The sequence below is a fragment of the Salvia splendens genome, chromosome 8 (genome assembly GCF_004379255.2).
Source record: "Salvia splendens isolate huo1 chromosome 8, SspV2, whole genome shotgun sequence".
NCBI lineage: Eukaryota > Viridiplantae > Streptophyta > Magnoliopsida > Lamiales > Lamiaceae > Salvia > Salvia splendens.
In genome coordinates this window covers 402,841-425,377 of record NC_056039.1, presented here as the reverse complement: position 1 = coordinate 425,377, position 22,537 = coordinate 402,841, and the positions used below count along the sequence as shown (strand labels likewise).

At 37.6% G+C, this 22,537-nt stretch overlaps 4 protein-coding genes across 8 annotated transcripts; 2 read left to right on the top strand and 2 right to left on the bottom strand.

Moving 5' to 3' along the window:
* Positions 1–3,560: 3,560 nt before the first annotated feature.
* Positions 3,561–9,220, bottom strand: LOC121744768 (nuclear pore complex protein NUP85-like). Of its 4 annotated transcripts, XM_042138400.1 has the most exons (18): positions 8,792–9,219; positions 7,641–7,743; positions 7,440–7,550; positions 7,263–7,346; positions 6,861–6,932; positions 6,716–6,772; positions 6,454–6,573; positions 6,182–6,382; positions 5,933–6,043; positions 5,811–5,848; positions 5,413–5,569; positions 5,152–5,253; positions 4,979–5,035; positions 4,676–4,822; positions 4,453–4,523; positions 4,267–4,354; positions 4,024–4,080; positions 3,561–3,929 (listed from the first exon to the last, which is right to left on the bottom strand). In XM_042138400.1, the coding sequence occupies exons 1-18, from the start codon at positions 9,136–9,138 to the stop codon at positions 3,735–3,737; spliced, it is 2,118 nt and encodes a 705-aa protein (XP_041994334.1). In that variant the 5' UTR covers positions 9,139–9,219; the 3' UTR covers positions 3,561–3,734. The 4 variants fall into 4 exon arrangements, with proteins under 4 accessions (XP_041994334.1, XP_041994335.1, XP_041994337.1 ...); XM_042138401.1 differs by lacking the exon at positions 3,561–3,929 and having other exon boundaries at positions 4,072–4,206; positions 8,792–9,220; XM_042138403.1 differs by lacking the exon at positions 3,561–3,929 and having other exon boundaries at positions 4,080–4,214; positions 8,792–9,220.
* A 1,585-nt stretch (positions 9,221–10,805) lies between these two features.
* On the top strand, positions 10,806–12,962 carry LOC121745321 (small nuclear ribonucleoprotein-associated protein B-like). 2 transcript variants are annotated; one of them, XM_042139178.1, is made up of 2 exons: positions 10,806–11,716; positions 12,675–12,962. In XM_042139178.1, the coding sequence occupies exon 1, from the start codon at positions 10,875–10,877 to the stop codon at positions 11,706–11,708; it is 834 nt and encodes a 277-aa protein (XP_041995112.1). In that variant the 5' UTR covers positions 10,806–10,874; the 3' UTR covers positions 11,709–11,716; positions 12,675–12,962. The 2 variants fall into 2 exon arrangements, with proteins under 2 accessions (XP_041995112.1, XP_041995111.1); XM_042139177.1 differs by having other exon boundaries at positions 12,647–12,962.
* A 1,223-nt stretch (positions 12,963–14,185) lies between these two features.
* LOC121743212 (protein NONRESPONDING TO OXYLIPINS 2, mitochondrial-like) lies at positions 14,186–16,329 on the top strand. The gene is made up of 3 exons (XM_042136444.1): positions 14,186–14,425; positions 14,642–14,760; positions 16,003–16,329. Exons 1-3 carry the CDS (start codon positions 14,298–14,300, stop codon positions 16,026–16,028), a joined length of 273 nt encoding a protein of 90 aa, XP_041992378.1. The 5' UTR covers positions 14,186–14,297; the 3' UTR covers positions 16,029–16,329.
* A 1,253-nt stretch (positions 16,330–17,582) lies between these two features.
* Positions 17,583–19,524, bottom strand: LOC121743759 (GATA transcription factor 9-like). Its single transcript, XM_042137125.1, has 2 exons — positions 19,096–19,524; positions 17,583–18,401 (listed from the first exon to the last, which is right to left on the bottom strand). The coding sequence occupies exons 1-2, from the start codon at positions 19,390–19,392 to the stop codon at positions 17,682–17,684; spliced, it is 1,017 nt and encodes a 338-aa protein (XP_041993059.1). The 5' UTR covers positions 19,393–19,524; the 3' UTR covers positions 17,583–17,681.
* Between the last annotated feature and the right edge of the window lie 3,013 nt (positions 19,525–22,537).

Below are 22,537 nucleotides of genomic sequence, written 5' to 3'. Positions count from 1 at the left end.
CAATGGCTGAAGAGGGACATTTATTCAATAATTTCACAGCAGTTGCAGCAGCTTCAGCCCAAAATTTCTTCTCCATTCCTGAACTGAGCAACATACACCTTACTCTCTCTAATATGGTGCGGTTTGCCCTTTCTGCCACCCCATTTTGTTGGGGGTTTAGTGGAACGGTTTTGTGGCGTCTGATCCCTCTATCCTGGCAGAATCTATCAAATTCTTTTGACAAAAATTCGAGTCCATTGTCTGTCCTCAGACAGCCCAGAGATCTGCCTTTCTCTCTTTCAACCATAATGCACCAATCTCTAAACTTAGTAAAAGCCTCAGATTTTTCCTTCAAGATATATAGCCATATTTTTCTGGAATAATCATCTATTATGGTCATATAATACCTCCCTCCTCCAACTGAATTCACAGGGGAGGGTCCCCACAAATCACTATGTGCATAATCAAGAGGTGCTTGTGATAGATGTTTACCTTTTGGATAAGGGAGCTTCTTTGACTTGCCAAGAATACACTCTTCACATGGCTCACCATTCTTGCTTTCCAGCCCATGAATAACTCCCTTTTTAATCAACTCCTTAATGCTCCCAGCTGCTGGATGCCCGAGTCTCATGTGCCAAGTTTTCACAGATTCTGGCACAATGTTGTTCAGTTGACTGCCCCTGATCCTGACTGCAGCTCCACACAAGTAATAGAGGCTTCCCTTCCTCTCTCCATGCATAATCACAGTGGCCCCCTTCTTGATTTTCATCACTCCATCCGAGGACTCAAAAGTGCACCCCTTCTTCTCAAGCATCCCTAGTGATATAAGGTTTCTCTTCACTGTGGGGATCAGCCTAACATCGCTCAAGATTTTCTCAGAGCCATTATCCAGCCTGAGTTTTACATTCCCTATAGCTTCAACATGACATACTTGATTGTTCCCAAGTATAACTGTCCCAGTTGACTCTCTCAAATCAGAGAAAAATTCCACACATGGACATATGTGGAAGCTGCACCCGGAGTCAAGAATCCATGAACTCCCATCCTCATATGCCATAATATTCAATACCTCAGGGGACTCCTCAGCTTCTTCCACAAAATCAGTGGTGTTCTTCCCCTTTCCAGATTCAGCAGCTTGTTTCTTTTTCCAAGCGAAGCAATCCTTCTTTAGGTGACCCGGCTTCTTGCACCAAAAACAAGCTCGAGTCTCCTTTTGATCAATTGAGGGTGCCTTGCTATTCTCACCAATTTTCTTGAACATCTTCTTGGCTTTGAACTTTCTGACATTGAGGCTCTCTGGAACAACTTCAGCCTCCTTGCATCCCTTCTTGTGCAGTTCTTTGGCCCTCAGAGCATTTTGAACTTCTTGGAAAGTAACCGTGCCTTCCCTTCCAAAGAGTATGGCATCTCTCAATTGATCATAGGACTTTGGCAAGGCATTTAATAATAGTATGGCCTTGTCTTCATCACCAATGGAAACATCAATGTTTTCCAAATCATCCACTGCCTTATCAAAGTCTTCCAGCTGCTCTAGTATTCCCTTTTCCTGCGAAAACCGGTATGAATATAGCCTCTGCTTCATGAAGAGGCGATTTGCGAGGGACTTTGTCATGTATAGATCCTCAAGTTTCTCAAGAACCCCAGCGGCGGTTGTCTCTTTTGCAACTTCCCGCAACACCTTGTCGCCCAAGCACAGCACCACCGTGCTGTGTGCCTTTGCAAAAACCTCTGCGCGCTTGGCCTTGGCCTTTTCATCGAGCACTTGGCCTTCACCTTCCTTGCTCGCCGGCGCCAGAGCCTCAGACAAACCCTGCTGGATCAACATCGCCTTCATCTTCATTCTCCAAAGGCTGAAGTCGTTTTTCCCGGTAAATCTTTCTGCTTCGAATCTTGAAGCCATCATCAACACCGATTCAATCTGATTTTGATCGATACTCTTGCCGGATAGTTCCCACAGACGGCGCCACTTGTTAGAATAGTATCGAGAAACACAATCAAGAATCAATGAACAAAAATGATGAACACACTTTGGGAAAAATTTGGAAAGCTTTCTTGAGAAAAATCTAAAATGGATGTTATCTGTTACAAACTGAAAACATCTCTCTCTCGTTCTTATGTATGAGAACCGAATAAGAGAGCTTAACAACTAACAAACTAGAAAGCTGAAACAAACACAAAAACTGTTACAAATCCAACGGCTAGTTGAATCTACGGTTGACATTCAATCTTGCAGATGGCGCGCTTGATCGGACGGCTCCTGAAGCTCGGGAGCTGTGACCTTCTTCTCGGCAGCTCGGGACTCTTCTCGGCAGTTACGAGCTCGGGACTCTTCTCGGCAGTTACGAGCTCGGGACTCTTCTCGGCAGTTACGAGCTCGGGACTCTTCTCGGCAGCTCGTAACTTTACTATTTTCCTCACACTCAGCAACTAATAATCATTATTCACATAGAGTTCTTATAAATCACAATTGCTTATTAATTCCAAACAAATTATACTCCAACATCATTTTTAATTTTGCGTATTAAGAGACAGATATATATTGCCAAAATTATGTTTTCAAAACAAATTATACTGCCAAAATCATTTATACAAATGTGCATATTGATGACATGACATGATTATGTTGCTAAAAAAATTGATTAAATAATTTTTATCAATAATATTTACAAAATCGAGGTCGACACACTTGGTACATAGTGAATATATTATTACAGATTACAACAGGAGATTAAATAAATATGTATGTATTCGTAAAATTTTAAAATTGTGATAATATTACATAAATAATTCGACATACAATGATGTACACCATGATATTTACCCTTTCAAAAAATGAATTGAATTCCAGAAGTTTCCCAAGTTTGTAAGCTGCCATCATTGTCAATAGAGACAATGTAGTGACATGATTAGTTTTTGCATTGAATAAAACTGCAGTATTGTTCCCAAAACTCTATGATTGGGATTGAAACTAGTCTATTGGAATGGGGGTCTATACAATGATATTTGAACAAATATCTAAGTTTTAAAATATACGCACTAATGATTTAATACTTCATCCATCTTTGAAAATTCTGAAATGTTGAGTTTTTGTAGTTATCATTGTTAGTTGTTACGTGGTTTGGGTGAGAGTAACTTTCAAAATCATTGAACCCGAAAATATTGTGTAAACTATAAACTGAAATAAAATTTATTTTATTTGCAGGTTGTTACTTAGAGTGTACATAAATCATCTTCCCATTTTTTAAAAATACGTGACCTTTTCATACTAGTCCAATTATTTGGGCATTAAATCCAATTTGACTAAGATCAATGACTCAACAATTATTAAACATCCATTGGGCTTAATAATTATTTAAGGCCCATAATAGTACAGAAGATCGTAGTAATGGACCTATAGAGTGCGATAAAGTAAGCCCAAAATCAGTGACTTGACTTCTTATATGGAGTAGTAGAAATTAGTGCTATCTAGTAGGAGTATACGACAAAGACAGAAATAATCAACAAATGTCAAGATAAAGACAGCAATAAATAAAGAAAATTCAGGATAAAAGAATGATGCAATGAGATGGTTAAAGATTGGATGATACATGTGTAATATACTACTATAACATATAAATATTGATAATTAGTAATTACAATCAATTGAAAATCCATATGATCAACAACACATTCAGTCGATACACAAAGCTATGACAAGAGTTCCCACACAGGTGAAACACAAACTAATAAGGACGTCGCGCATTGAGGAAGGGCTCTTACTCTTCAAGGATGGCACGGCCGAGATTGGAGGCAAGGGCCAGTCGGACGGACTTGAAGGCCTCTGGTGGCAAGTCAGCATCAACATAGCCTGGCAGAAGTCGTGCAAGCGACAGCTCTTGCAACTTATTCAACAAAAGCTTGGTTTGAGAAACATTGAACAAGGGACGATCCTTCCAGTTCAGCAATTCCAACTGCACGGTGTTGAAGCATCATGTAACAAATAGTACCTTTTGAATTTCTAGTCAAAGCTCATTTTTGGGTCTGCAAGGGGAACAGGTTACTTACTGAGTCGTTTAGCAGACGAAGCCAGAATTGTTGAGGTGTAGAAGGGTTTCTCATTAGCTGTACAAATGGATTCAGGTATCATTAATTAGATTGTAGTACGTTGGAAATAATCGTGCTTTGTTTCTCGTTTAGCAATAGACGGGTGGAACGAGCCAAGTCAAGCCACCGTGCAGGTGAACCTTCCTGCGGAACTTCAATAAATGTGACTAGTGAAGATATATAACAGTGATACATCCAACTTACAGATATGAGGGCTTCTGAAGCTTTTCTAGCATCGTCAGTTGTGATTCCATCCTGAACTTGCTGGAGAGATCGCCGGAAATCCCTGTACCTGAGGATCGTCAACCGAAGGATCAGAGATTCAGAAATCAATAAAGAGCACGTAGAACTCTGCAACTATCGAAAATCGAAAGCATGAAAATTGCATACTTTTTCAAGAACTCAAGACCGCCAGCAGTTTTGGACTCAGTTCCCAGCAAATCAATCATTCCTTCCCATTGCTGCACGAAAGAAGGAAGACAATACACTAAAAGAGTTGGTATATTTATAAACGATGCTTTATATTTTGATTCTGGTAAACCTAGTTAGTCACAGTACGAACTAACCATTTTTAAATTCCGTGAGGTAAAATACAATTTCTGTGTAACATTACCTTGAAACTTTCATCAGAAACTGATTTTCCAACAAGATCAAATAAATGCTTCGCAATTCGGTTTAAACGAACTTCATCCTGAGCTTGCTGCAGCCAGTACACAGCGGAATTTTTCTCTCCATGCTTCCAGTAATGAACTCCAGCTATCTGTTTTCATAGACGACATATTGGTACAAGTAAACTTCACAGGCATGTATTGAAAATGAGAAGTACATAAAAAATAGTTTCATCGGTAAGGGATGAGATCCTTGTGGTACATGCAGCACAATCCCAGGAGATAGGTAATCATTGCTTGAAACATACCTTCATCATATGGCGACTAACATAATCTATTCCATTGAGACGACAGATCTCTATGCTCTGCATAAAGAGAAAAGGTACACTGTCTAAGAACTCCAGTAATCGATGCTGAAGGTTAATGTGAATTCAGGGATTTTGACAGAAACAGGCGATAGAATGTTGCAGTCCTTAAGCACCTCCGATAACACTTGATGCTGCTGTACGGGCTGCTTGTACAGTAAATTTTCCAATAAACCCAAACCTTGCTTCATACATGAAGTCAAATATATAGGAGCGATCTGAAGGACCAGAATAAAAATATATCAGAAATAGGGAGTAGTGGAAGAATTTTACAAGTAAAAAACAGAACCTATATCAAAGATGTGTGGTCCTCAATGTCAAAAGGCTAGGAGGCATCAAGAGCAATGCCGAAAAAGAACTGCTGGTTCACTACTTACATTCCATGTCAAGGCATGAGATGATAGAATTTGAGCATAAATCAGTCGATGAAGCTCTTCTATGCAGATTCCTCCAATCTTAGACTGCTCCTCATGCAAAAGCATTTCTGCTTGAGCACTTCCAGCTGTCAGCAGCTCTGCAGCATGGGTTATCATCCTGTTCAAAGATAAAGACAAACCACCACATGATTTTATTGATTCACTAACCAAATATCAGGGAATGACATAAGTTACATACACCCACGATGGAAAAAACTCTACTGCTTTGCCAACTGTGAACAGTTATCAAAGAGCACCAACAATTATTTGCATAATTTTATAACTGTATCACATAAAAATAGCTGAACTACAGCTCTGTGCACAAACCAAGAAAGGAAGAAGAGAACAGAATCTCTTACCAGGGGCCAAATGATCTTGAGCATTCAGCGAGAACAACCTGAAACACCAATGATCACTCAAAGGCTGGCTGAATGAGGCAAAAAAAATTAGACAATTCTAGGACCAAAAATTAAGACATTACCTCTGTATTTTCTTCAAGAATCCCAATTAAGAGTCCCATCAACTTATGTCGATTGGTAATTGGTTTTAAATGCATGCATTTCTGGGCTAGGGTATACATACTTTCTAAACCCTACAACAGAACAATTATTTATAATAAGGATGTTAAATGGATTAATGGAGATCAAAATTACTCTTCAACTTCATTTTCCACGATCTAGATAGGCAACTACACCGAGTAAATATGAAATATCAACCTCATCGAACTTACCACAGTGAAAGGCCTAATGTACAAAAGGTGAGAAATGTAAAGCTCTATCCAGTGATATGTTGCGTTTGAGATAACATTAGCATTTCCCAGCATTATCTGAATCATGTTTTTAAGTCCAACTCTGGTCTGTTTATGATCACACTGAAGCCAGAAAGGATGACAGTCCAGTTTAGTGAGTTGAGTTCTCCACTTCTCCCATGCCTGACAAATGAGATGTATAAAGAATAGTACAATTTGATGTTCAGGTGCTAATTCTCAAGTATATATGTTACTTTCATAAACTCAGGTTTGGTGTTGTAGCATTCTCCTAATTTTTCGTCTGATATATGAGGACGCAATCGTGGCATCTGCGATATAAGAACAGCAACTGCTTCAACGAGTCCACTTTCAATCTGTTTCAGCAATGCGCAAAAGATCCAGATGTTATTTGTATATAAGGTTGGTGAATAAATCAACACATCTGAGCAAAACTTATTATTTTGAATAATTTCCACATAGTTTCTTATACAGAGTAGAGATTTTAGTCAGACTTACCTCTCGAGTTCCAACCTGGTCCAACTGGTAAGATCCATGCAACCGCAACATTTTTACCTGCAAATGTTTAGTATGAGAAGCAGCACGCACCAATAAAGTATTCAACTTTACATGGAAGGGACTTGTTCTATTTATATAAACTCACAACAATGTCTAGCCAGCCAATGCCTAAAGCAGACGACATAATTTCCCAATACTCTGGATCATTCTCAACTTCCTGCAAAGAGAAAGTAAATGAAAAGAGTCAAAAGACAAACACTGGACAAATTAATTAACCGAGGCTGAAATGATCCCATACTGTAGATAATAAATAGGAATGTGTTGTATCTCTATGTGCATATTAACAAATCAAATTCTACTTAACATTATTTTATAATGTTATAATAACGGCCAATAAATGATTTACATGTTTTATTCCAAAAGTAATGTGAATTCAGATGTTAAACCTAGATTTTTGACACTGGATGGGGGGAGCAGATGCAGTTCAAGAACAAAAAAGTGAGTGATATATGGTTCAATGAATGTCAAAGATAAAGTGACGAATGACCTGTATGGTTACAAGTGCTTTCTGGAAAGCCACAAGTCTTGCATGGACAGTTGGCTGAGTTGCAGATAACAAACAATCAAAATCCTGCTAAAAAAAAGAGGCATTATTATTTGCCATGGACAAAAGATGGGAAGAAGACTGCAAGGTGAAAGAAGATAACAATAGGATGTCCCGTACAGCTAACCAATCAAGGAGGCGTTCAGGGATCCAGGTCTGAGATTGCTTATCTGCATAAAACATTTCCACCAGCTCCCAGGCAGCTTTCAATGAGGTTGGCTCCTCAACATCCTGATTTTATATGCAACAGTCAGATGAAGGAGTCCTAAAAATCTGATAAGCTGCAAAAATGCTAACACCTTATAAGAAATGAAGAGTTACCTCCAATAATGCCTTTGGGTCTTCAATGGTTGGTGTAATATATGACTTTGAAGTACCAAGGAGAGATTTAATTTCATTGCTGTACTCCATTAAATGTACCCACCTGCATATTTGAGAGAAAGTTCATGGCCTTTCAAAGGTCCAAAAATTCGAAAATACCAGAGATTGCTGATAAATAAATGACAGCTAAAGGTGAATGATACAGAGAAAACAAATTTTCAATTTCCATAAAACTTAAGTGAATGATACATGAAAAGATGATAACTGAATATTATGGACACGTGAACTGCCATTTAGGCTTTAGCTCATCCTCATGAATAAGTAATATAGAGAAGCTCTGTACACAGGCAGAGCAAGGAATATAAATGAAAGGGGGCAAAATTATATGTGAAGAAAATTTTAAAAAAAATTGAGAAGGGGCAAATATAAAGAAATTTAATTTTTTTTAAAAAAAATTAGATAATAAAATAGTAGCATATGGTAATATATTTGAGGAGGGGCATTTGCCCCACCTTAACATATGCTGGCTTAACCCATAGATCTCTGTATAAGCACACCTACAATATTGGTTGAATTTGACCATTCATGCCATGCATGATGCATGACTGAATATTATAAAATCATGGAAACATATCCACAGAGGAGCCTTATCCTGGAAATCGACTGCTAAACCAATAAGTAATGGAAGAGCAATTCAGCTTCCATACAAAAAGTAGTATAGGTGTTATAACACCTTCTTGTTAAGAAATTCCATGAATACTCTTAGATGGATTTCGAGTGAGTTCCTATTTAAGAGAGTCACCTACAGAATCTTTTGATATACAGCTACCACAAGTACATTTCCCTGATCTTGTGGATACGATTTAATCTTATTTGAACAAGAGTTAAGCCCTAAATAAGACTACTAGACACTAATACCCAATTCACTAAGCGTATGTGCTGCCTAACATCTCAACCAACAGTCTTCTAACCAAAACACATAGTTCACAAATTCAATTTTAACTAACAACACAAACAGAAACAATCAGCTATTTCAGTCTCACATATCTAACCAGAACGAATACCTTTCTTCCCAACCTCGGCGGATTCAAAATCAGCTGAACTTATTAACAATAACAATCAAACAAACTGACTGCACACCAATCAATTACCAAGTTTTGCCATACTGCAACTCGTCCATCTGATTCTTCCGGCTCTGGAGAAGCGCGAAGGGCGTGACCGAGCCGTGCGCGATTCTCTGCCGCTCAGCTTCGGAAATTTCTCCTCTTTCCGTATTGGTGAGATTCACTTCCACAACTTCCCCATCGGATTCAGCTCCTCCAGGTTGCAGGAGTGAGACGCGGAGCGTGCTCCCACGCCCCCAGGAGATCGAGACGCGCCAGAATGGCGGCGCTGTGCGCGTCCGCAGAGGATAGACTCTCAGCGTCTGCGTCTCCAGAGAGTGTGGAACGATGGAGAGCGAGTTGACCTCGCCGGAATCTGAGGTCACTGCCGGCATCCCGCCGGAATATTCTGCTCAGGGTTTTGCAAGGGCTTAGAGAAGAGAGAGTGAATGAGTTGATTTGGAGCACTTCACAGAAAATAGCGCTTTTTATTTTTTGTGATTTTCTGTATTAATAATCATTTAATTATTTTTAAGCGCATTAATCTAATCTAATTCACAAATTATGTTTATCAATCAATTCAATAATATAATTGTCCCAGAGAATAAATAAGTACTTCATAAATAGTGTTACTTTAGGTTGTTGATTTTTTCCAATACAATCACATTGCATTATTTTTAATGTATTAATGCTTATTATCACACAGTTTTAGAAAATATTTCTAGCGGTTTATTCATAAACTTATCGTATATAATATCAGTAAGATTGTATTAAAATGACAACCATATTTAAAATGACAACATACCATCAACGAACACGTTTGCTTGTTTATGTATCGCATATTGTTTGATTATCTCTAATTTTGTATCGTAAATTGTTTGGAACCATATGCCGAGTTGTTTGTCTATGTATAGCAGGTTGTTTGTCTAGATTATCATTTTAATTATGGTGTCACCATAGTGTTCTGATTTCGTATATCAGATTGCTTGGAACCATATGTTGAGTTGAGTTGCTTGCTTATGTATCGCATATTGCATGATACGTTGTTGTCGAGTTGTCACTTTAAGACCGGTGTCACCCTAGCGCACCCCTATAATAGTATCATGAACTTTGATCATAGTTTTAATTTTTCAACGAGTATCGTGAACTTAGATCACGGTATTTCATAAAACAAATTAACATTATTTTAACTTTTTATTATTTATAAGGGAAAAGTGAGAAATTGCTTAAAATTGTTGTTGACCCTTACCATTTGACTGGATGCAAATTTTTTCCCCCGCATGCTCGAAACCACCCACTCTTCTCTACAATCATGATTGTCGAGCATCGACCAACCATTTGATTAGTCAGGAATAGAATCATTCAACGACGATGCAATATGCCGAGTCGAGAATGCTATGGTAGCAATCGCCCGAAGCATGCGGCAATAATAGGAAGCGGAAGCCATAGCCACAACGAAAGAGAAATGACGAGGAATTCGGTAGAATGTTCGACGTTCTCTGGATAATTGAGGGAAGCCCGTGGAGGGGCGTAAACCTCCATTATTGCCGGTAATCGGCGCATCACCGTGTTATGGACTCTCCATTGCCATGATGGCGAGTTGGCTACGGAATGAGACAAGACTATGCAACTATAAGTGACTAAATTGGAGAGGATGTTTTCTTTTTGAAATTTTAATTCATTAAAACGATGTCTTTTTAAATAATTTCTATAACATTATTTTAAAAATGCTTCGTCAATTAAAATAAATCGGCTCATCTACAATGTTATTTTTCTGAATTTGAATCTAGTCGTCGGTAAGAATCACTCCACCCTAAATTCATGATAGTATGCCTTGAGATAAAAATTCTTAAAATATTTTTAATAGTTTTATGATATTAGGCACTAATAAGTCCTAGTACTAACCCTATATTTAATACTAATACTACTAGTAATATTTTTGGCTTAATTATTTTACCTCGAATTATACAGTATTTTTTACTTAATTAATTTACATCGAATATTAATTTCTCATATAAAACCCTAAGCTCTCCCTCATTTTCGAATTACAATTCACCCCTTCCTCTCTCACAACACACACACTCAAAACCCTAGGTAGGGAGAGAGGCTGCAATTCGCCCCACCGGCGAAAATGTCGATGTCGAAGAGCTCCAAGATGCTGCAGTACATCAATTACCGGATGCGGGTGACGATCCAGGACGGCCGCCAGCTCATCGGAAAATTCATGGCGTTCGACCGCCACATGAATCTCGTCCTCGGCGATTGCGAGGAGTTCCGCAAGCTGCCGCCGACTAAAGGATCCAAGGAAGAGCGCGAGGACCGCCGCACCCTCGGCCTCGTCCTCCTCCGCGGCGAGGAAGTCATCTCCCTCACCGTCGAGGGCCCCCCTCCCCCGGACGACTCCCGCCTCAAAACCGCATCTGCCACCGCGGTTTCCGGTCCCGGAATAGGCCGCGCAGCCGGCCGAGGCGTTGTCACTGGCCCGCTCTCCCAGGCCCAGCCAGGTCTAGCTGGCCCCGTCCGCGGCGTTGGCGGGCCGGCTCCTGGCATGATGCAACCTCAGATTTCCCGGCCGCCTCAGATTTCAGTTCCACCGATGCCGTACCAGCAGCAGCCGCCGGTGGTTAGGCCGCCGTCTGTCGCGCCTCCGCAGGGAGGGTTCCCGCCGAGGCCAGGGATGCCTATGCCGCCTCCGCCGCAGTTCAGGCCCGGTGGTCCGCCTCCAGCTGGATTTGGTCCTCCTCCGCAGTATGGACAGAGACCGCAGATGATGCCCCCGCCTCAGATGATGAGGGGCCCGCCTCCGCCTGGTGGCCCTCCGAGGCCTGGAATGCCCGGTGGTCCTCCACCTGGGCAGCAGCCGCCGAGGCCTGGTATGGCCCCTCCACCACCTCCCGGTGGGCAAGGGCATATGTTTAGGCCAGGAATGCCGCCACCGAACGCCCCTCATAATCAGCAACAGTAATCAACAAGGTTAGTTCATAACTTAGATTATTCAATTTTTAGGTGCCATTCATAAAACCTAAGGATTAATAAGCTCTAATTGGAGATTGGTGAAGCTAATTCGGGCGTCAATTTTCTTATATGTTTATATATATATTGCTTTCTACTAGTTTCTATAAAAATGAAAGTATAATTTGCATTATCATTATCCATTATTATTGTTTATCAATGTGTGTGGTTCTGGATGTGTGTAATGGATTAAAACCAATTGTTCATGAATTTAAACAACACAATCTTAGTAACAGGGAGGAATATACTGCACTTGTTTATGAATTTATCTAAGGGCTAGAATTTGTATCACTTGTAGGATATGCGTTCTGTTTATGTTGTACCAATGTCAAATTTCAAAACAGGATCTGTCTATTTGTCTATAATTTATTTTGAATTCAATGTGTTTATGTTGATCTAATACCTAGAAATGCAATATGGAGCAAAATTGATTTCCTATGTTGGATTGCAAATAGAGGTGTTGAACATGATCTAGCATATAGGGTTCTTATTTCAATTATCAAGATGTTTATCTTTATCAGTTACCACTAAACTAGATTTAGCTGATTCAGTTTGAGATTTCGATTTAGGACCTGTTTTGCTACCTAGCATCAAGTTTTGCCCTATAATTTTCATTTTGCGTGCTTCACCATGTTCTACAGTCTACACACTTGCCCATCAGCATATAAGAGAAAAGTATTCAAGTGTGGTTATAATAACAGTACTATACATTCTAAAGAAGTATTTACACTTATGAGTTCTATCTGCATGCACTTATTACTAATTCCAAGTTGTTTCTTTGGACCATGGTTACTATTTTCTTGCATACTGATTTAATTTGATTAGGAAATTTCTGTTAGAAACTGGTGTTTCTGTTTCGCGCTCTCAAAATATTTCTTCATATTGCTGCAGAGGTTCCTCAAAATTGGCTGTTCAACAGGTGTGCAGGTTATCTGACAACAAAGCTACCGGTGGATTTGGAGTTCAATCTTTGCAGCTTTTGTAGCATGTAGTAAAGAGATGTTACTGTAGTAATCCGGCTTCCTTATCTTCTGATAACTAGGATTTATTTTCTGAGTTTGTTACGAAGTATGTGATGGCGGTGATTGGTGAATATATATACTGTCTGAATTCTTTGGCCTCTTCGGTTTCTTTAAATATGTAGAGACAATTCTTGCCTTCCCTCCTCGCTCATTACTGTTAACATATTTGATTTGGTTCTTGTTGACTGATTTCCAAATCGTTCTTTCTGCATTTTCTCTTCTTTCTCTTTCAGTTGATGTAGTTAATTACTGTTTACTGTGATAATTTTTAATGCTGTTCTTCATAATTGAGTTTCTTGGATTGATTATCTTCACTGAAGGTGGTGATTGGTTGTTATATACTTCAATTTTAGTGGAAATTGCAGTATAGATGGTTGTCACCATTATTCATGTGCTAGTTTGTATCATTACTGTATTTTAAGGTCACGTCTTTCTTATTCTGTTGATAAACTTTTGTAAGTATGTATTCTCCTTGTGTTGTCAATTCATTTCGAACAAAGTTATGCTATTGGATTCAACTGTTGTAAGTGACTTCATTTTCAAATGCAGAAAAGGAAAAGATCAATTTTCACAACTAGGAAATTAAATGAGATTTGATTTTGAATTGTGGAAATAGAGGACTACGGTTTCCAATAATTTTTTGCAATTTTTTATTTTTCGGTTTGGATGGAATTTCATATTTTGGATTTAGGAATTACGATTTCTAGACAATTTGATTTGGTTTAGAATCAATTTTCATTAAAATTTGGATTTTTGAAATGGATATATATTAGCAAATATCTGTATCAAAATTCAAATTCTCAATCATGAATACAACCAACTTGGTCGATTAAGTCTAGCTCGATCATAAATTATAAATAATGTGGTTTATCCACAACCAACTTGATAAATGTTTGTTTTTGGAAGCTTTCGTAATCATAAATTACAAATAACGTAACCAATTATTTCAATCTCGAACATAAACTAACTACAATCAACATGGTTCATTAATATCCAACTCAAGGTGAAGTGAAAATTTGAAGAAATAATAGTTCAGAAATGATGTTAAAGGGGTATTGACGCCTAATATTACAAACTTATATAGTTGGACTTTTACCATTGGCGACAAAATTCGATTACATTAAAATGAGATAGATAATCATACTTGTATTTTAAGGGCTTTGTAATCATATAACTATCATTTTTCAGTGATAACTTTATCTGGCGTGTTGTAATGGCAAGTAAAATGTAGTTGTATTTTGTCATTGGTGATAAAAATGCAACAATTATATAAGTTCATGCCGTTACATGCCAAGTTTAAAATTCGTGTGAAAAAATAAACTTTAAAAAGTTTTGTGATGCTAAACGCCAATATCCCAATTATGGAGTATAAAATTGTGTGTAAGCGAAAAAAAGGGGGTGCCCAACCCAAATCTTGAAGTCCAACATTTGAAGCGCAGAGCACCAACGCGCTTGAGCTTCTTCTAATACCTCTCCAAAACCCTCAATTCACCTTTTCTTCCAGCCACCGCTCTTCAACAATGGCGTCTCGATGCAGAACGATCTCAAGGCCAGCAATGAGCTTTCTCAAATCCTCCTTCTCAAAGCCCTCAAGCACACCCATGTTCTCAGCTCAATCGCCGCGCCTCTCCCCATCCCCATTTTCTAGGTACGTTCAGCCCCTTTTCTCTCGAATCGATATGTTCTCACCGGTGCTTTGCGATTTTTAGGCTGCACTGAAAAATTTATGCCTTATGTTCCACTTAATTATGAGATTTGGGTTTAAGATGAGCTTCTGTTAATGTTTTGAAGATTGATTTTTAGGGCTTAATTTGTGTCGTTTGAGGTAGTGTGTGATTTGTTTCTGAATTGGGAAAATTTTCAGTCCATTGCCTCAAATGGCTATGCTCCAATCTCTGTTACCGCTTCACTCGGCATTGTCGTCGGCTCGGCTAACCTCTTGTCTAGGCATAGACACCAAGGGCTGCAGATCTTTGTCTCAGGGTATGCTCTCCAGTGTCAACCCTGGAGTTTGATAGATTTTATAATGTTTCTGTAAGAATACTTCTTTTTATGTCCTTTTTCATGTCATAAAAGAGGAGCCTGCAGTTTTTTTTTGTACTATCCTTTCTTCATTCATTGAAAATCCTTTACTTATTTTGTTCATTGTTTATGCTTTGAATGTGGCATAATTGAGTTACTCGATAGTTTTTAGTGTTTTTATTATAGTTATTTTCATTGATTGAGATGCTTGATCTCACATGTTTTGAGTTAGAACAGTTTGTTGTGGTAAGATTTTTTACTTGTAGAAGTATCGCGTTTATCTTAGAAGCCGGTAAAGGGAAAACTTAGTTTCAAGATCTGGAAAAGAATATTCCAAAGACATTTGAGGACATCGTTTCAAATTCTATATTCACACGATTTGTTAGGTGCCAGTTTTATATTCTATGCAGGAGAAACAAGACCTTGTTCTGACTGCTGCATAGCCTTATATAGTTTTTATCACCTTTTTGTGTGCCTTGTTGTCTGGGATGTCCTTGTATGCTTTCAAATGATATGTTTATCGGGTATTTTGTTTGTTTGGGATTGTTGTAACAAAAGTGACGCCCAAATTTTCATATACCTTTCCTTTTTTTTGTTTGTATTTTTCTCATTCTTTTGTTACAATTGGAGAAGGAATGTGCTGCAACCTGCCTACCACCTGATTAGTTAGGCTTCATGTGTCTACGTTTGCGGCGCTCAAGTTTTGAGTAAGAGTTTTCATGTTTTTCTCTGTATGGAATATGGGCCACTTACCTTTTGGAATTACTGATGTTTTCCTCTTGGTTCTTTCCATAAGCTTCCTATTGCTTTGAATTGAAATCTTGTCCTTGTTGAATGCATAATTAATGTAGACTTCGGTGATCACATTTGATTGAAGCTTATTTGTACAAATTTTATGCAATGTGTCCTTACTGTATAATGTGGAATACTACCGATCCCCTCAGCCAAAGATTTAGCAATGCATTGTTATTTGACATTAAGTCTCAAGAACTTAGAATCCGACCTCATTGCCATTCATAGCTACTATTAAGAAGTAGGCTCTGTTTTATTAGTTACTCTTTGTGCTTATAGCAATCCGGCCCATATGATTTCGTTCCATTTCTTTGCTTTTTCCTTTGCGTGTTATTATTTGTCTTTGCATCCCGTGATGTACAATGTGTGGCATGCAGCATCTCCTAATGTACCGTTGCCTTCTTATTTCAGAACTAGGTCTCTCTGTCCCACGATGAGAGAGGAAACGCAATAAAGGTTGAAGAAAGATACTTCCTGTTTGATGGATCATGTCTCCCTTTTCGACAGTGTATACTTTCACAATTTACTTACAGAGAGAATCTTTGGCTCATTTTTGTATAAGCAAAAATATCTTCTCTTGCATGCTGAAAATCCTGTGTTTTTAGAGAATTGAATCATTGTACTCGTCTTTCAACATGGTCTTATTGATCAAGTTAGTCATTAGTTTGCTTTTGTTATATACTCCTATATCTTATTATAGGTCTTGTGCACATCGAGCCTGAGCCCAGACTTCTTACATTTTGATGTTTTAAGCAATTTTTCACCCAATTCTTGTACTTTGAACTCCCTATGTGTCAAATTTCTTCACTACTCACTCGAGATGATTATGATGTGGAAAATGTTGATGGTGTGGCGATACTGAAACTATGCCGGCTGCGTGCCTACTGTTATGCCGATCAGGCTGGCTCGGTCAAGATTAAACGGTCTAATGATATGAGGTTGATTTGGTTTAAAATTGAAGAAAAATAAAGATAATTGAATTTGGTCTATTATTCTAATTGTATTGAACAAATCCAAATGAAGCTATTGAACCATACTAACTTAAATAGAATCTGATTCAGAAAGTTATCTAATTTTTCTATTAAAAAAAAGGAGACAAATGCTCTTTATAGTAACATGGAAATATCCCTACATGCATGGAAGCCCACTATTTTTTGCTCTTGTATGTCAAACAAACCATTTATTACTTTTATTTGTTTAAATAAATATTGAAATAATTTTACGTTCCATGAATGAGCAGCACCACGTGATAAACATAAATCAATACACTAAGTTACGGTGTAAGTGGTAATGCATTTATGAATTAATGAACTTAATTTGGGGGGGGGGGGGGGGGGGGCGCACGTGACACTGATCAAATGCAGAAATTGGAAAGAAATTAGTATATAATCTTTGATTAATGTTAATTAAGCCATTTTACTTCAATATTTATACTGCACCATGCCACATTGCTAGCTACACATTGGGTAATCCTTGCTGCATAATTCTGTACAATGCCTCGGTGTTACTATTATATTTGGAATATAATTAAATCACTACTAAGTGTGCAGTGATATTATTTTAATAAATATAAAGATTCCTTCATCTAAGGAAAAAAATAAAATAAAATAAAATTTGAAGTAGGCTAAGTCTATGGATTAGGGGATGCCTAGGATCATACGTTGAGTACTACTAACATCTAATATTCCTCCCTTTATAGTACTACTCCTACTATTTAATTTTTTAATGCAAAGTTTGTATTCCTAGACTATTTGCAAAAAATCAAAGTGTACAAATTAAAGAAAATAGGACAACACAGTCTCCAATAAATATGAGATATATAAAAGTCATTTAAATAACAAAAATTGTTCAATAATTTGCCAATCTTTTGGCAAAACAAAAGAGATTAAAAGAGTACTAAGGACATTAGAGCCTATTTTCTAATTTTTCGCTCCTTTCAAATCAAAATTCAAGAAACAGAAAAAACTCAAAGTTAGGAATTAATGTCCTAATTGAAATAACTTTGTGACCAAAAAAAATCTTAGAAATAGTTTTTTTTTTGTCCAAATCTCCCCATATATAAAAACTTTATCATCATTATCAAACTAATCCTAAATCAATTGCCTAAAATCCGGCCCCATGTGTTGATGAATCAAGTAATCATCGCCGTTGGATACATCAAATACCACATTTTGATGTTGGTGGTGGTGCATATACGACGGCGGCGCTGCCGGCGGCTGCGCCTTCTGCCTCCTCAGCTCCATCACCTTCCTGTGCGAATTCGAGTGCTTCGTCAGCACGAAAGTCGGGCTGGCTGCAGGCCTGTACTCAGGCACCAGCCGGCCCGACTTGTACCTCACCCCGCATGCATTGCAGAGTGTCTTTGGGCCCATGGGCCCCGTCCTCCACTGCGGCGTCTTGTCAGTGGCGCAGTGGAGGCACTTCCTCCCCTCGCCCCCGTCTTGCCCGTCCCTCTTCTTCGGGCCGGCCGCCTTCCCTGCCTTCCTGGCAGTGCCGTTCGACTCTGAAGAGGAAGACAGGGCGGGGATGGCTGCGGGCCGGGTCGGGGACACCATGAGGAGGCGGGAAGACCAGCTACCCGGGGCGGCGCGTGAGCGCTTGCTGCGGGCCTTGGCGGGGACCGAGAGTTCGGGCCGCAGCATGGGGCCCGACTTGGAGGTTTCGGGCTGAAACGGGTATTGGAGCGCGGATGTAACGTCGTCGTTTCGGGCTTTCATTCCTTGAATCAGCTGCAGCTTTTGCAAATCCTCGCTTGAAAATGATTCCTCCACAAAATTGGACAGCCATTCTAGCTCAGCCAATTCATCGTACTGTTCAATAAATTACTCGAAAATTAACTATTACTACATTTATATATGAAAGTAAAATTTTATTGAGGTAAGTAGAGAGAAAGAAATTGAATGTGATGGTAGCATATTGCACAGGGTGATTTCAGCTCGTTTTAACTTTTATCTTACTACTATTATCATAAACTATTGAAATTAATTAGTGTAACATACACTACACTCTTTCTTGTATCTTTATCTTTCTTCCTTCAATTTGCAGCCTTCACTTTTTATATTATAATGTACTTATTTAGTAATCCCTCCGTCCCATAGTAGATGTCACACTTGGGAGACGGCACGAGATTTTAGGAGATGTTATTTTGTGTGTTAGGTGGTAAGAGAAAATGTAATTTTATAATTGGTGTGAGAGAGAGAATTTTTTCCAAAAGAGGAAATGTGGCATCTTTTATGGGACAAACTAAAAAGGAAAGTGTGACAAGTGACATCTACTATGGGACGGAGGGAGTACTAGTACTATTTTCTCCCAAGAAAGGAACATGCCAAATTTAATGGCTAATTCGAGTTCAAGTATATTAGTGAATAAATTAGTAGTAGCATTTCATTTCAATTTCTAGTAACTAGTATTCAATTAGTTAGAGAAAGAGAGAGCTAATTGCATGCAGCTCTAATTAAATTGCATGAATAATTAATTGCTATAATTATAATATATATTACGCACCGGGACGCAGAGTTCGCCGGAGTAGTGGCCGGCAGTTGCGGCGGGTGCGCGGGCCCCACCAACGTCGGTGGCGGAGAAATGAGGGTCCACGACGGGGAACGAGGAGTCGGCGGAGGTGACGGTGGCGTCGAGGCCGGGCTCGGGCTCTCCTGCGACGAGAGTGTCGTCGTTGGGGAGGTCGAGGAGGTCATCGACAATGAAATTGTCGCCGTTTTTGGCGTCAGAGAGGCGCCTCTCCGACGTCAAGACGGCGTCGTAGCAGCCGGCTTCGAAGAATTCGGGGGCGGCTTGTTCCATTTGGGATTCAATTTCTCCACTCACAATTCCAACACCAAATGAAAGTTTGGTGGGATGAGAGAGAGAGAGGGGGAAAGTGTAGAGAAAAATAGCGGAAAAGAGTATGTGTGTGTGTTTTTGGGGAGTGAGAGACTGAAGTTTTGTGGGAGAGAAGTGAGGAGAGGGGTTTATTTGCGTTAGAATGGGACAGGTTTGACGAGGGAAATTATGGCTTACATTATTTTATTTTTTTTAATTATGGAAAGGAGGTGGAGTTAAGGAATTGGGTAATTTGTAGTACATGATTTTTTTAAATCTGGTAATTATAAAGATCTTAAATTTTATTGGCTAAGTTTGTTGAATTACTATAATGAGGTCATTATAATTTGATAAGATTAAGACAAGCATACTGATATAGTACTATTTAAAGAAAATGAAATGTGATTTTGTAGTTGCCACGATTTAAGAACTATGTCAAATGGCAAATTCTGGAGTGTACCCTCGTTGCCTCAATAATATTTCTTCAGCTCCACATTAATTGGATATCTCAAGTTAAATGAATCATTTATTCTTTTGATAAAAATTATTAATCTCTCTTACTTGTTTTATCTAGTCTCAATTTTTTCATTTGTCGATTTTATTCACTCTTCACTTATCTCATCATTAAACAACATTTTGTAAATATGTATCGAAAAAAAATATCTTGATTAACTTGGGATGAAAATACAAAGTATTTTTAATCGGGTGGGGAAAGGGACAAGTGTTTTGTTCCATGAATAATACTTGTGCATATAACATTCTAGTTATATTCTTTTCCTTAGCATAAATATAAACGTGTATTTTATCAAAATTCACAAACACATCACCTAAATTTGCAAAGGTAGGTTTGAAAGTTTAGGGGGTGATGGGTTGCTATGATTGGTGGACCACCATTGAGGTGTGATGCTGGGTAAAATGAGAATGGAGTGATGAATACATAAACAACAAGCATACTAAATCCATATAATATTCCTTTAGAATTCCTACAAAATATATTAGATTAATGTTGGTTACTAATCTAATCTCCCAAGTGAATAGATCAAACATGTTGAAATATAAAAGACATGTTGGTTATATTTCACTTTTCTATTATGTACACTTATTATTATTTTTTGTTTTATGGTGCTTATGTTATTATTTTTAGTTGAGGTTATATGAAAACAGATAAAAAGATGTCACTCGTATTGAATGGTAGTATTAATTTGGGTAGCTTGGGGTGATGGTACTTGTGTGGTTAGGTTTGTATGCATTAGTAATTAATTAATATTACATCTTTAGATGGTAAAGACTTAACCAAAATGAATTGATTAATTAAACATGTAAAAAGCATACTAAATCCATATAACATTCCTTTAAAATTCCTACAAAATATATTAGATTAATGTTGGTTACTAATCTAATCTCCCAAGTGAATAGATCAAACATGTTGAAATATAAAAGACAGTTCAATTTTTTTTCTTAAGCGGTTAATGTTTGCTAAATTTTATCCATCCACTCATATGTACTATATGTCTTTTTATTTTTAGTTTTTTAGAGATTTTAAGCCTTTCTAATAACAAACTTATTTATTTTATAATTATTAACGTTGTAGGAGCAGTATTCTGGAAAACCCATGAAAAAAATTTAAAAAATTGATTTTTTTATCTGTAACTTTATTAATTACGAAGTAAATGTGTTTTTCATTAACTTATTTTTTAGTTGGTTTTTTATTAGCTCTTTAAATCCTATTTATTATGATTGCATTAGGTTAATGTGTCCGATTTATTGTTTAGTTATAAACTACAACACGATACTTGTTTCGTACGAAATTACATATTAACATAATTTGTTCGATTATCTCTGATTGAATTAGAATATCATTATTGAATTTTTGGGACACGTGGCCATACATGATAAGCTATTGGGTACCACCAATCCCTATGAGTGGATAGTGGTGCTTCATTTTTCATTAATTCATTTGCATCATTTTAACCTACGGCTACATACAGATGGATGGAAATAAATTAAAAGATAAAAACAAATAAGTTAAATATTTACAAAATAATACTACACCCTTTATCCCATATTTTATTAATTACAATTAATCTATTCAAAAAGGTTAAATTGGGCACGAGTTCCCCACTATGTCTTCATTATGTCATATAATCCATATCCAACGTAAGAAAAAATTATAGTAATAATCTTTTATAAGTCGAGACTCATATTTTAGATACAATTCTCTCAATAAGAAAAATCCATAGTAATAAAAAATCTCTCAAAAATCTCTTATCGACAAAATAACGCATTCCTTGGTGCAGCAATTATCTAAAATACAAAATACAGTATATTTTAGATAATTGCTAGTACAATTTATGTTAATTGATGTAAATAATGATGAGCTAAGTTTGCTTTCTTTGTAAACAAGTGCATGACGAAATAAGGTAAAATGCAAAAAAAAAAAAAATTGACCAAACGAAGAAATAACAAAACATGCATTATTTTATGACAAAATATAATTTTACACGTAGGAAATATTTTTTACAATTCATTATGTTCTTTATTATATATTTTAGAAAGTACTCTTATTCATAATTCACTAACTGGGTAGAAAAAAACTTATTCATTGCAGTGTAGTATAATAATTAAGGCTTCGTTAATTAGTTTAAGATATCCACTTGATTCTTAGCAAGAATGCTCACAAATATACAACCACTCTCCTTTTGTTTAATCTACCATACTTAATTAGTATTGTTATCCTGCAAGATCTAATTTAGGCTTTAATTAATATTTAATATCTATGTTTTGTATTGCTAGTGAAATAAAATCTATATTTAAGAAAGTTAATAATCTCTAATGTCCAAATTGCACGTGACAGAAGGTAGGGAATTTGTCAGAAACTCATGTGAGTGCATACCAAAATTGACGGTGATGATCTCCACGTGTCAAGCATCCAACGGATATATTTTTGCTTACCAATTTAATATTTTGATTTTGCTATTGAGTATCTGTAACGTGCAAACACGTGCCGTCCGGGTCACGTGTGTTTGTGGTGATCCCCACGTGATAACCTCGTGCCAAGGGCACTCAATTCTCCTATTTTCATTTTTTTCTTTTTTCCTTTTTTGGCTTTCCGTCATAACTTGGAACT